Raw genomic sequence first — 14,803 nt, forward strand, 5'->3', positions numbered from 1 at the left:
CTGCCTTTGGCTTGGGTCATGATCCCAGGGTCCTGCATCTGGCTCCCTGCTCAGCGGGAAGCCTGCTTCTCCCTCTGCACCACCTCTTCCTGCCCCGCCTTCCCCTCTTCTTGTACACTCTCTTTCTTTTTCTCTGTCTCTTGCAAAAATAAATAAATAAAATCTTTAAAAAAAAAAAAGGCATGAATAGCAAAGAACTCCATGTTTGACAAGGCCAGCAATTTACAGTTCTCATTTTTGTAGTTGATGGAGTTTTGACAGACAGCTCTCCACAGGCTTGTCAAGATTCTCCAAATTTTATCCTCAAGTTATATTATTAGCTGCCCACTGAAGTTATCCTTAAGTTATTATTAGCTGCCCTCTGTATCAGCCTCCTGGTGGTTTGGGAAAATGTAAGCAAGTTCCTGTATTTAACCTCTGCGCCCAAATGAGGCTATTGTTGGTGATTGTCATAAAGTGGGGAGTAGGAAGGTAGGGGTGGGGTGTGAGATTCCCCAATCAGGGCAAATTTGTTTGAGTCAACCCAGAGTAAGTAAGTGCTCTAGGGAGAGACCTAGAGGTCACTACATACCTGTTTTACCAAACAAATTGTTAAATCTTCTTGATATGGGAGAACTCATAGAAAATACTGGTGTTGATGAACCTAGGGATGTTGACTAAAAAAGAGAAGAAAGACAGTTACAAAGCAAATGTTAAACCAAAGCTCTGCTTTATCTCCTGGATGTTTCATTTGCTTCCCACTAGTGGTCATTGTCTGCATCTCTCATTCCCATGAAAAAGCCTGGATGAAAGTTGAATTTCTACTTCAAACAAATCGTGCTCGCTTCGGCAACACATACACTACTTCAAACAAATCAAGCAGAAAAGCCACTTGGAAATACTGGACTCTCATCAGATTTAGGAAAATAACTTTCAAATGCATGTTTTGCTGTTTGATAGGGTTTGGTATCCTCTGACATGTGACGACAGTCAAATACGTTTGAGCGCAATGGTTACTTTCCAAGACGAATTACGGAAAATATACTCATCGTTGTTCTTTACGTTGTGTTCTCTGGTGCCTTAAATTTCCCCAGAAGATTTCTTATTTCTCAGTGAATTTTGATTTTCAACCTCCAGTTGGTATTATCTGTGCTATCCGATTCCTACTAAAAGATGTGGGACAGGAAGTATCCTAATGGTAGTTCTGTGGCTGACTTGAATAGGCAGAATCAAGTCCAAAGCAAAAACAGCGTAATAATCTATGCTAAACCTGGGTGTGGAGAGAGAGGTTTTCAAAAGTCTCTAAAAGGAAAGACTGACCTTTGAGTGCTGTGAAGACCATCTTGACTGTGAAAACTTCTTTAACAAGCTTTCCTGAACCTACCATTGTTTAAAAGAAGCCATCGTGAGTTCAATATGCCACAAGTACTTTGACGTTTCTAGAAGCATGAACCGGTTATAGTTCTTACCTTCTGATCCCAGAGGCATCCAAAGAGTAAAATGAATAATCCCTGAAAAAAAAAAAAAGAATTGGGAAGAAGGATATTTTAATCTTAGCCTATTGTCCAGCAAAATAGGAAGTATTGTTAGCGTGGCATTGAATCTCTACTACCTCTTTCCACAGCTGTATTTATGGAATGAATCCAGCGGATAGTAATGTTAAAAGGGATGTAGTAGGTCCACATCAGGGGACCTTAAATGTTATCGTGTGAGAAGGATATTATTCTATTTCCTTATCCCTGCCTCCTTGTGGACTGGAGGGCTTGCTGTTTGGGCAGCTGAAAACACCTCTTCCATTTGCAGTAGTGTTCACGTCATTGTGATGCGGACCTGGGGCCTCAGGTAAAATAACCGGTCCCTTCTAGTCAGGCCATGCTGTACACTTCATTAGACATGAGCCTTAGAGTTTGAAGCCAGACCTAGGAGCAGAGGTTAGGTCTTGTGCGGCTTTGGCAAGAGCATCTGGGACCATGTCTGTTTCCCATGCTCATGGGAGCCCACGCTTACCCCCCACCTGGTGGTTGAATCACAGTTAAGCATTCCTTCCTTGCTGCCTGTACCTTTGCTAAAGCTCTTCTAACAATGTGGCTTGTATACAGTTTGTTATGTACTGCAAGAGAGCAAAAGGTGTGTCTTTTTCATTTTAGCATAATAGAGCAGAATGTCTACCTTACGTGGGGCATTCGTTCTCTCATTCTTCAGCAAATGTTTCTAGAGAACATACTATGTGGCACATGACATTCATTTTATTTGCCAGATGGTTATCGAGCACCTACACTGCACCACTAGGTAATATTAGGGATAAAGTGATAAGGAAGACAGATGCTACCCCTGACTTCACAAAGATAGTGCTCATTTAATGCTTGTGGAAATTAAGTGGAGAAATGACTTGGTTTAATAGTGGCATTTTCATTTAGGAGATAATAAGTGGCATCGTGATAATGTTGGGTAAATAGAAAAATCCTGTGTAGGGAAGGGACTTTCCTCCTACTTGTATTATTAGGGCTTTTCAAAGTAAGTCATGCGTACGGCTAAATTATAATGCAGGTGATAAGAGGTATAAGGTTCCATGGGAGCAGAGGAATGGGTCCCTTCTATCTCACTGGGTTCTTGTAATTCCCCTCGTTAGGGCTAGGGCCTCCTCTGGACTAAAATCCTTCCCCATTCCTACCCCTGTTTGTGTTTCTATCATTAATTTGTCCCACCAGTTCAGATACTTCCTGAGAGTCCTGCCCTGCAGAACTTACCTGAAAGGCATTGAGGAGCGTAAATATAATATGGAACACAGCATTGCTTCCTTGGAACACAGTGGCAAGACCAAAACCCCAGGTGAGCCCCAAGAGTGGTGTGAGGACCCCGATGCTCTTGCTGATCTGAAACAGGCTACTCTTCTCCTGCTTGCTTGGCTTGTCTCCAATGGAAGGTCTCAGGATTTTGGAGATGACCACAACTGTGATGGTCATGTTCACTACCACGATGATCAGCGCTGGGATGACGAAGGCCAGCAGGGCCTTGGTATCCTCCCAGTTGAGCCAGCAGGCATTCTTCCTGGTGTAGACTTCTTGGGGCTGGGTAGCCCCCACCGTGATGACTGAGATGACAAGAGGGCAGCCATAGCCAAGAGAAAATGCAATAGTCTTCTGAATGGACTTGCTTGTGTCATGCAGGATGAAAACCAGACGGTAGAAGAGCATGAGGCCTAGAGTCAGCATCCAGAAAAAGACACTGAGGTAGAAGAAGTGGATGAAGAAGGTGGCGGCCACACAGGCTGTGTTGTTGAGAGGATAAAAATGATCGTGGATGGCAGCGGCCACAATGAACCAGATGTCGGCCACCAGAAGGGAGGCAGCAATGTTCACGATGCAGATGTGGCGCATATAGGATGTCCGATTCTTGGTCACTGATTTCCACACCACGGCTTCCACCACTAGACATGCTGCTAAGCTCAAGATGGAAAAGCACAACCCAATGTAGGAGATGATATCCAGTAGTATTTCCAGGAGGGAACCAGGGTATGGAGAGTCGGGGGACATGAGGATGGAGAATGACGTCAGGTGGTCACAGATGCAGGAAACACTGTCCCCATCAACTCGTCTCACTTCACACCCACTACTATCCCACCCCCCTGTGTGGTTGGCGAGGCTGAAATTCCAGAAGACACATTGTGGTTCCCCACCTGAAGGGTTGATGTTCTTAAAAGTCATTGAAATCTGGAATGGCATGGTTATATTGTGGCTAACTGTGGTTGTCATCACTAAGCTGTTTGCAACATTCTTTCCTTGGCTGTCCTGGGTGAGGATGGTTTTGAGAGTTGGGAAAGCCACAGTGACAATAGACGAACCCCACGGCAGGCTTCCTAGCTCACACTTTTCGATGGCCACGTTGCCCCAGAGGTCTGAGTCTGAGAAAACAAAGCTCTGTTTGTAGGGTTTTGGATGGCCAGGTTTTATTATTATGCTCCTCATCTGCACATTCGTTTGGTTGATGGACAAAAAAGTGCTATCTTCAGACCATAATGCTCGGGAAAATCTTTCTACTGAATCCAGAAGCTGTGAGCTCTGGTTGGTCGGTTGATGTTGGGACACCTTCCAGGTACTCAACATGGGCTTGCTGAGGATGGTGTTAACCGTAGAGAGAATGTTCTGTAATTGACATGACATGGGGTCAAACCAACCAAATTCTTTCAATCACAAAAGAGAAAAAATAACATCTCCCTGGAAGCTTGTTGTGTGATAACAGGTGAGAGGAAAAGATAAGAGAAAAATGAGGCATCACAGGCAATGGGGCTCTGTGTCCCTCTTTCTTTTTTTTTTTTTTTTTTAAGATTTTATTTATTTCTTTGACAGACAGAGGTTATAAGTAGGCAGAGAGGCAGGTAGAGAGAGAGGAAGAGAAGCAGGCTCCCCGCTGAGCAGAGAGCCTGATGCCTGGCTCAATCCCAGGACCCTGAAATCATGACCTGAGCTGAAGGCAGAGGCTTTAACCCACTGAGCCACCCAGGAGCCCATGTGTCCCTCCTTCTTATGGCAGGGAATTAGCAGAGGATACATCCCCAAGGCTGGGAGACCTCTTTAATCATTTGCCAAGTAGCACCCCCCATTACCCACTAAGGCCAATTCAGCAGACTGGTAGGGATATGTATTCACTGTTTTATATTATCTTAAATCTCAAGCCTGTAGAGCGTGATATTTTCTCAATAAGGGTGAAGTTGTTTCAAAAGACCCTCTCCAAAGCTGAATGCCAAACTGCTGGCAAAGGCATCATTCCCACCCCCCCCTTTTTTTTTTGCTAAATAATTTTTATCTTTTCTCCCATAAACTTGGGCTTGTCATTTTCCATTTGGGCTTTCTCTCAATCTCTCAATATAATTTCTTTGCCCCCCCTTTGCCTTGTTCTGTTCAATCTGAAACTATGAGCCTTGTAGTGTGTTGGATGTTGGTGCCCAAAAGAACATGTCCTAATACCCAGACCCTGTGGATGTGACCTTATTTGGGGAAAGGGTCTTTGTAGATGTGATTAAATTAAGGATCTTGAGAGGAAATCATCCCAGATTACCTAGGTGGGCTCTAATTCCAATGTCAAGAATTCTTATGAGGGACAGAAGAGGAGAAGATAAATGGAGACGAGGAGGTCCCATGAAGACAGAGAGGATGGACTGAGGCAGCTACAAGCCAAAGAGTGCTGGAGCTACACAGAACTGGAAGAGACAGAGAAAGTCTTTCCTGGAGTCTTGGGAAGAACGTGGCCTGGCAGACACCTTGATTTCAGACTTTTAGCTTTGAGAACTATGACAGAATAAGTTCCTGTCATGGTAAGCCACCCAGTGGGTGGCACTCCTTTACCCTTGCCATAGGAGGTCCACATCAACTCTTTGGACCCTTGCTCCCCAAGCTCTTGCCAGGTACTTCTGGCTGTGTTTGGCCACTGGGAAGCACTGGCAGGAGATGGGAAGATAGGAGAAGGAAGAAGTTGAAATATACTTTCCTACGACCCACCGTAGTCACCCCTTCTCCCCTCCACACACATACTGTCTTCTGCACATCTTTGGTGATAGTTCTGTTGCTCCCACTAGTGATCCCTCCTCCTCCACTTTAGGTGCACTCTTTCCTCTTCTTTCCCCGTTAGGCCTCAGGGTAGTACTGGTTTCTTTTTTTTTTTTTAATCCCCAGATTGACCTCTGAAAGTATCCTTTCGTTAAAGTCTCATCATTTGAACTCTTCATTTGATTTCTGGGTGACTCCTCTCAGAACCCTGATTGCCTCAAGTTCATGTTTAGTTCTAGACCACTGAGAATTCCATCCATTCCAACCATTCCATTGTACATATTCTGAAAACCTTTCCCTCCTGGTTTTCTTAGAAAGCAGATAAGTATCCATTCTATTTTAATGAGGAAACTGAGATGGAGATTCACTAAAGAAATCTTTTGATCTCCAAATGAATACTAGAAACAACCCCCTCCACCCTAAAAACCATAGCTGACAAAACACAAAGCATACTCTGTGACCCTAAAATCCAGAGTATTGTTCTGGAGAAGACAAAGAAGGAGCTGTAATGGCGACAAGATACGTTTCTTGACCAGAAGTCCCAAGGGGTGAAGAGGGGACCCAAAACTCCTATAAGGTCTCAACCAACTCACCGTCATCATTTCTGAGTTCACTTGGGTTGGAACTGTTGAGAGCAGATCGAGGATGTTAATGATGGCTCCCAGGCTCCCAGGAAATGAGCTGGCTTCATGTTTCACTTTGCCTGTGCTGACAGAAAGATCCTTCAGGTATGTTGGGAGTTTCGTATCCTGACAGGGACTCTTGATCAAAGCCTAGTAAAACAAAAGCCAACACAAACAGACACTCAAAAACCTTGCCAGTCAGTCCTGTCAACAAATCCTACTGATCTACCCATGATGAAAATATCTTATATTAATGATTTCTTTTTTTCTCCATTCCTATAAATATACCCTATAAAATAACTGATCTCCTAATCTGTGTGCTAGTCAGAATAAAATAAGACCTCACACACAGAAGGGGAAGAGTAAAACACATGTCAACCCAATGACTACTAGGTAAAGAAAAAGGAAAGGGGATCTGATTCCTAGAGAGTTAGATTAAAATTGAGTAAAATTATCCCTTGATGGTCTGTACAGAAACACATTTGCTATTCTGCTTTTTCTCATCATTTACTTTGCTGACCATTAGGGGGGTGACCCTCCATCCCAATTTTCCTGGGACAGTTCTGTTTTATATCTGCTGACCCAGTGTAATTATTACTAGCACTTTCTTTTATTTTAAAAATGTGTCCTGGTTTGGATGGTAAATTATACGGTCACCCCCACTTCTGTTTCCTAATTACTTACCCAATTACTTCCAGAGCCCTTATTTACAATTAAAGGATGAACTCCAATTCGACCTCATCCATAAAGAGCTTTGATGAGTATTCCAACCCAGGGGAGTTTCCTCCTCTGACTTCCTAAGTATTTGTTATTTTTAAAAAAGCTTTATTTATTTATCTTAGAGAGAGAGAGCATGAGCGGAAGGGGCAGAAGGAGAGAGAATCTCAAGCAGACTCCGTGCTCAGCATGGAGCCCAATGTGGGGCTCAATCTCACGACCCTGAGATCAATGTCTGAACCGAAACCAAGAGTTAGATGCTTAATGGACTACACCACCCAGATGCCCCCATTTGTGACATTTCTACCAATGTCATCTTGTGTTTGACTTTCAATATCTCTCCAATTAAATTATAAGCTCCTTAGCAATTTGAAACATGTTATATTCTGTCTGATATGCTATAATGCCTGATATAGTATAAGTCATAAATTGGCACATAGTAGGTATCCAATAAATATAAGTTGAATGGATAGATCTGAGAGGCTAACGGGCCAACCTTTCCACTGAAAATGTATCTAAGTATCTAGAATTGGGACCAGGGCCCAACACTGAATTCAAATTAAATATTCCTATCTTTCTCAATTAGGGAAATTCATATCACTGGTGCATCCTCATCAAGGTCCAACTCAGAGGCCAAGTTCTTCAAGCAGAGCTTCCTGATTATCCTAAGCAAAATTAATGTGTATTGAACTACCCAACAGGATTACATCCTCTAGCAAATCAGAAACTGAATTCTGGTTTGGTGGCCTTACCCTGAGAGCACCTGCAATAATGCTTCACACCTAGTAAGTATTTTAGTGAATTTAGTACAAGACAAGAGGAGAGCAGAAGATAATTAGATGAGACACAAATCAGTACCACTCCTTTTCCTTAATTCTTCTTCCAACAGTGAGAGTGTTTGGAACGGTTTGTCTAACAATGTCATTCAGTAGAACTCCACTAGTGGCCTCGTCAGTATTTGTTTCGTGTGACTCAAGGCATTTTAGAGGTCTCTACTCTTGACAACTTCAGTATGGGGTACCATTTATTTATTCTGATGAAAGGAGAAACCTCCCCCTACCACGTGGCAGGAACCTCTCTTCTAGGTAAGAGAGGCAGGTTAGTTCCATCTTTCATAACTAAAGGTTACCTCTAAGGGTGGAAGAAATCTCAGACCTATAAAAGCAGAAAGCCCAAGCATATGCATATATATATATATATATATATATATATATATATATATATATATATATATATATATATGTATGTATATATATATATACATACATATATATATATATATATATATTTTTTTTTTTTTACACCGATGAACCTTATTTTTTTAATGTATCTCCTCCTTCTGAAAAGATGAGAGCTACTTGCTTGGTAATCAAGATTACTCAAAGGAGGGTGGTAAGAGAAGATAACTCCACCTGCACTTTAGAGGTAATAAAAACAAGGCACTGAGAAGTTAAGGTGAAGGTATGCAGCTGGTCCCAGAGCAGAATACATATTTTGTGGTCTCCATATTTGTACTTAAGAAAAACGTAAAGCATTTCTAGGATTGCCTCTTCTTTTTAAATAAATAAATAAAAGTAGCTTTGGGAGCAACACCAACCAGGCCAAGGCCCATTTGCTAAGAAATATGATAAGCTAGACGAATCTCCCCACCAAGAGCTCAAAGTCAAAGAGGTGTAAAGATCACCTTGGCCAGCTGGAGCAGACTATGTATTGGGGCAGAGATGCAGTCATTTTTCTTCACCTCCCAGTGGGAGCCTACACATTTGTAAGTCACTGTCCCGCCAGTGGGACCCGCAGGGCTGCTGGGTACATCTGAGAACTGGCATAGTTTCTGGATGACTTTCCCTGGTTCCCCAACACCTATTGTGGGATCTCGGCACATGATCTTCTCTCCTGCATTGGAAACGGAAATAAAAAGGACCATTTGAAAGGAGGAAAAAGGATAGTCAAAAGAAGGTCAGGCCTAGCTAGAATGTTGCTGTTTGAATTCATTTTTCTCTTCAGTTTTCTGCAACCTTTTCAGAGTGACCCACTTTCTTTATTTTGCTCCTGATCTTCCAAAGCCCCTTTTAGTGCTTCTGACACAAATCTTTCACATGCATTTGCTTTTTTAACAATTTATTTCCTGTATGCCTCGTCCCTGCCTCCGATCCCTGGGAATCTTCTCTCTGCTGTCTGTTAAATCTAAGCCATGCAAAAATCATGAGAGCTTAATGTGTGCTCATTCTGATAAGAGATAATCAGGTTTCCAGGAATCTCAGGGACAATATGCCTTAATCCAAGGGATTCTCAACTCTGGCATATTCGAATCACCTGGGGAGCTAGGAAAATACCAATGTCCTGGTTCACTCAGCCCAAATAGATAAGAACCCCTTGGGGCTGAGATTTAAGCATTGGCTATTTTCTAACTTTCCCCTGTGATTCTAGCATGCAGCCAAGGTTGAGAAGCACTGCCTTAATTCACATATATAATTAATAGTGGGAATTCCAGGTACCCATGACCTGAATATTCTAAGTAATATTTGTAAACATTTGTTCCTTCTGGCTGCCCTTAGAGTTTTAATCTATTTCATGTCAACTCAAGACCAGATTGGAATGAGAAAATGACATTTGTTGCAGAATCTCTGATCTCCAAGGGACTTTGATTCTCTGATGATAAGATCCTTTCTCACCAACTTATAAATTTAACATCAACTGAGCTCTCAGTCATTGTATAAAATCTTGAAATATGTAAGCAATTTCTACTGGGAAAAGGAAGAGGAATCAGACCTAGTATGAGGGAAGAGAAGAACAAACATAAACGAATAAAACATGTCTGTGCCGGGGGGAAGATGGCAGCACGGGGGGTGGTGAAGAAGGGGTCTTGGCTGCCCCTGGAAGAGGTGTGCTTGGTAGGGTCAGGGAACAGTGACTCAGGGAGATAGGGAACTCTAAATTGCTTCCCACTTTGGTGTCCAGAGCTCAGTTACCAATTCATGAGAATTACCACAGATCACTCAGTAAACCAAACATCGCTGGTGATAGAGTCATGAATTCTTTGGATATCAGAGGTCCTGGTACAGACAAGATTTCTGGGGAAGAGGACTGTTTCTAGTGGAAGCCCTGGACCATGCTTTATTCACTTGCCTCTTTGCTGCTCCTGAGGAGAGTTCTTGGTCATAGGCTATTACAGAAATAGCCATAAACCATGACCTTCTACCTTGAAAATATTATGCGGGGTTGGGGGGGATATAGGCTTGGTGATGACAAAGGATGGGAAAGATGGTTGCCTATTATTTAGATTGATATTTTCATGTAGCCCTGTCTAGTGGTGACACCCTTCCTTTGCTGAAACCTCAAAGGGGTCTCAGTCCCGCAAAGACACTAGGCACCGCCCAGTCCAGTGCTTTGCCTCCCAGACACTGCTGAAATCGAGCTTCATACACAAGGCCTTCTTGATCACTTCCTCCTGACTCTCACCAGTAGAATGAAACCTGGCAGCCTCCTTGGTCTCCCGCATGATCTCTAATTCAGCCCTTACCACATTAGATGTCATCACACACATCTTTCCCCTACACCTGAGGTTAGTCCCCATGGCTTAGTTGTTGCTGTGGTTGTGGTTGTTTCTTCCAGACCCTCCACCCTTAGCCCAAGGCTTGCCACATGCAGGTGCACAATATCCATTTATTGAATGGATGAATGAGGGAGCAAATGAATAAATGAATCCCTGCTCATGACTACCACATTTTTAAAAAATTTCAAATGCTCTTACCTGGAACCAGGTTAATCTTCATAGCTGAGCTCCGGACTGAATTGTTAGCAGCATTGGTAAAGTGACAAAAAATGTCCAGCTTCTTTGGACACCAGGAAACTGAGCTTGCTGAGAAACTGTGTTTGTAACACACTTGCTTTCCATTAACTTCTTTTTCTGAGATAGAATTATTGGAAGAACTAAGTCACAAGATGAGACTCCAAAGCACACATTTTGTTGAAATGATCCAATATGGATAATGTGTCTAAACTTTTCCAAGGCATGTGCCACATTCATTTCTGATATGGTTTTTAAAATGCCCCCAGTCTACAAGTAAGTCAGTCAGCCCACCCCTACATGGTGCTCCCCTAACCCCTACCTCCACCACTCATGATTCCAAATCTGTGCCTGTACAGTTTGGACAATCAGAATGCCTCTCAGCATCCCTCTCTTCCACATCCTGTCATGTCCTGTGTACTTCTCCTGTCCTGCCTTTCCACGTTGGTTTAGTGTCCCTTCTTTATGGGTCTGTCTCCTCCTTTAGATTGATAAAGTCTTGGAGAGAAGGTACCTGGTCTTATTTATCACTGCATCTCCCAGTGCCTAGCTTAGTATTTGGCCCCTAGAGAGCACCAAATACATGCATGTTAAACACGGGATGGTGAAATGCTTCAGTACTCCAGTACCCAGAGGGAGTCTATAGCCTCCTATCACACACCTTCTCTAAGTCCTTGTCTCTACTGGGTCCTGCTTTTCTGAACATTGGGGTTCTTTTGATCTGCAGTGTTCATTTTGGAAATTTAATGTTATATGGATTGTCCTTTAGGACAAGAACCCTTCCAGCTAGTTAGTAACACATGTGCCCCAACTCTCACATCCCCTTTTCATTGCTTCCTGTGGTGTTTTGCATCGAGCATGTCACCATGAATAGTTGTTCAAAGAATGAATGAGCTTGCAAATCCTTCATGAACGTGTCTCTGTTGTGAGATTTGGGGTTGCAAGCTCATACTAGGTTCACCCTAATCTGTAGGAACCCTGATGTCTCTGGGTTGAGGGTACCTTCTACCTTAGAGGATTTGATTTGTGTGTGTGTGTGTGTGTGTGTGCGCGTGCGCGCACACCAGGTACCATTGGGTGCTACCCATGGACCACTTTACATTAATTACTCTGCAGCTTGAGAGCAGGATGGTTGTAATTCTCAGGGGAAACTGGTGCCCACCTGGAAAGGAGGCCAAGCTCTTGACTCTGGCGGACAAATTTTGTTTTTTTGCTTATCCTCTTCTGAGTGAACATGCCACCCTTTGAGAGTCTTGAGATTGTGCTTGTGACACAGGCCCCCTTAGTCATTGCATAGGGAGCAAAGCCTTTCTTCCATGCCCTTCAGAGCCTTCAAACCCAAGGTTCTGGGGCACCTGAGTGGCTCAGTCGGTTAAACATATGACTTTTGCTCAGGTCATGATCTCAGGGTCCTGGGATTGAGCCCCATGTCACACTCCCTGCTCAACTGGGAGTCTGCTTCTCCCTCTCCCTCTGACACACCCCTGCTTGTGTGCTCTCTCTCTCTCTTTCAAATAAATAAATAAAATCTTTAGGACACACAACCCCAGGTTTCTGGGTTTCTCATACTGACTGATAGTCTCAGAGAAGCCCCACCAGAAGCTAAAGCATTTCTATTTTTCTTTTTCTCTATGTTTTTGGCCCTTGGTTATTTCACTTTCTTGGATCCTCAGCTGTGCATCTGAAAGGATTTCTGTGGTGCTTTTATAACACACTGATGCATAGCATGGAGAGAGGGACCACCAGAGTACTGGATATACTCCTGCCCCAAACCAACAAGCCATGGGCCACACAGCACAACAGAAGGTAATAAAGCTCATGAGGTACCCTCTGTTACATTCCGTCTCTGAGGCAATCCTTATGTCTCTTTACCTCTATTTTCAGAGGAAATTTTGAGATCTCACAATGCAGCAATGCGTGTCTTACCTGCAAGAAAGAATAAGGAGTCCACTTGGAAAGTTACTTTGTAGTCTTCGTCCTCCTCAATGCAGCACCTGAAGTGACGGGAACCTTTGCATGGAACCGTAGCCTCCAGAGGGTCCACCATGATGTCCGGCTCTAGAGGCAGTGGGTGAACCATCACATCTTTCGTCGCGACACTGTACGATTTCTTGTATCTAAATATGCAGTGATAGGTTCCTGTGTGGAAGGAAGCAAAAATGAGATGGAATGTGATCACTGCTCCAAAAATGCATTGGCTGGGAAGGTTAAGATGTAGTTTTTCCTGTCAAGCATGGGCAAGAGCACGTCACACCTTCCTAAAACACTGGATGAGAAAATGTTTGATCAACTCTCCTCCTGGATTCTCGATGTATTCGAAGGACTAACCCATTGCCTAAATAGTCATTTCCTTTTAAATAAAATGAAGTGGCTTATCTAAAGTTATACAGCCTATTAGGTGTGGAATTGCATTTCTTTTTCTTTTTCTTTTTTAAAAAGATTTATTTATTCAAGTAATCTCTACATCCTATGTGGAGCTCGAACTTGGGACTCCGAGATCAATTGTTGCATGCTCTACCAACTGAGCGAGCCAGATGCCCTTGGAATTCAAACCAAGCTCCCATTACTTACTCCAAGTCTCTTTCCTTAACTCAGGGAGAAACATGGGAATTTGGGTGTGTGCAGGGCTGAGGAGTTCTTCAAAGACAGTTGTCAGTGAGCTAGAGCTCCGTGGTGGCATGGTGTCCCTTGCCCCCTCTGTGAGTGAGTAGGCATGCCAGCACCACGACACCATCAAAGTGTGTGGAAGGGGTTAGGCTGAAATTCTTGAGGGAGCTTCCCCTGTGGACCCTAGAGTTAGATGTCTGACTCCCATCTAGGAAAGTCTAAGGATGAGAGGTCTTTCTGGAGGACTGAGGGAAGGCTACAGCAAAAGTAGGCTGTGCAGCCTGTGCTTGGTGAGGTAGATGGGGCTGAGCATGGTCCTGGGGTTGAGCTTCTAGAGAGGACCCTATCCCAATGGTCTTTATACCAGGGTCCGTCGCAAGATGAGGCATGACCTGAACAGCCATCATGGGGACAGGGCAGGAAGATGGTAACAAGCACCTACAGTTGAGTAAGACCCTTTTACTTTCTTAGCATTCCTTCTCCTTGCCCCAACTCTGGAGGAACTAGAGCCATGACATAGCCAGAAGGAAAACAGGGAGAACAAGGACAGAGAACAAACCCCCTTCTGTTTCTGCTGGGAGGGAGGGAAAGATAAATCCAATATGAAATGAAGGTATAGTTAATTTAGATGAGAACGGGATTTTGACTACCCAAGTATGGGACAGTCAAATAGTTTACGTTCCTGGAAAAGCCATGTCTCCTCCTCAGTTATGACTCCTCAGGGGGAAGAGCAACTGGACAGTTTAGGTTAAGCTCAGCACAGGGGAACACTACTCTGCCTCCTGACTATATTCTACTAAGGCCGGCCACAGTGACCAGTTATTTCTACAATGATACCTAGGCCTTACACAAGCAAATAAAGACCTGGGATTTGTAGGACCTGGACTGATTAAACTTATAACTAATGAAAGCATTCAGAGGGAAGTGGTCCAGGGTTGGCCAGACAATCTCCATTTCACCCTGGCTCTGCCATTTTCCAGATGTATAACCTCAGATATTTTACTTAGCCTCACTGGGCCTCAGTTTCTTCATCTGTAAAATGAGGATACTAATAACACTGTCCTCTAGGTTTACTGGGTTTTTAAAAATTTATTTTTATTTATTTATTTTCAGAGAGGGAGAGAGAGCAGAAGTCGGGGGGGCGGTGGCAGACAGAGGGAGAAGCAGGGTTCTCCACTAAGCAAGGACCGCCAATGTGGGACTAGATCCCAGGATCCTGGGAGAATGACCTGAGCCTGAGCCAAAGGCAGATGCTTAATCAACAGAGCCACACAGGCATCCTCTAAGTTTATGTTGTAAATGAAATAATCCACTCAAACACTTAGCACGGTGCCTATCACATAACGAAGGGTTCAATACATGTCAACTTTTATTGCAGCAATTATAGCAAATCATTTTCCACCCTCCAAGTCTCTGCATTTCTTTCCAACATGAGTAACATGTAGGGATAAATACAAAATGCAAATATTCCTTTCTTTGGAACCAGGCATATAAATCGACCTAGATTTTTTTTTTTTTTTTTTAATCACGATTGGGTGAAAAACTCC

At 43.4% G+C, this 14,803-nt stretch overlaps 1 protein-coding gene and 1 long non-coding RNA gene across 8 annotated transcripts in view; one reads left to right on the forward strand and one right to left on the reverse strand.

Annotated features, from left to right (window-relative positions):
• The window catches only part of ADGRF5 (adhesion G protein-coupled receptor F5), a 94,316-nt gene that overhangs the window by 2,599 nt on the left and 76,914 nt on the right, over positions 1-14,803 (reverse strand). For all 7 annotated transcript variants that reach the window (XM_013061600.2, XM_004739744.3, XM_013061609.2 and 4 more), the window contains 8 exons: positions 12,576-12,788; positions 10,614-10,769; positions 8,547-8,755; positions 6,116-6,295; positions 2,727-4,121; positions 1,449-1,490; positions 1,300-1,359; positions 572-656 (listed from right to left, as the gene is read on the reverse strand). In XM_013061600.2, coding sequence (XP_012917054.1) covers positions 572-656; positions 1,300-1,359; positions 1,449-1,490; positions 2,727-4,121; positions 6,116-6,295; positions 8,547-8,755; positions 10,614-10,769; positions 12,576-12,788 — 2,340 coding nt within the window. The remainder of the gene's footprint in view (positions 1-571; positions 657-1,299; positions 1,360-1,448; positions 1,491-2,726; positions 4,122-6,115; positions 6,296-8,546; positions 8,756-10,613; positions 10,770-12,575; positions 12,789-14,803) is intronic.
• On the forward strand, positions 7,093-13,041 carry LOC123389516. The gene is made up of 3 exons (XR_006604116.1): positions 7,093-7,647; positions 12,323-12,455; positions 12,534-13,041. It is a non-coding gene; the product is annotated as an uncharacterized LOC123389516 (long non-coding RNA).

This window comes from Mustela putorius, unplaced genomic scaffold (genome assembly GCF_011764305.1).
Source record: "Mustela putorius furo isolate JIRA1106 unplaced genomic scaffold, ASM1176430v1.1 tig00003983_pilon_pilon_pilon, whole genome shotgun sequence".
Taxonomy (NCBI): Eukaryota; Metazoa; Chordata; class Mammalia; order Carnivora; family Mustelidae; genus Mustela; species Mustela putorius.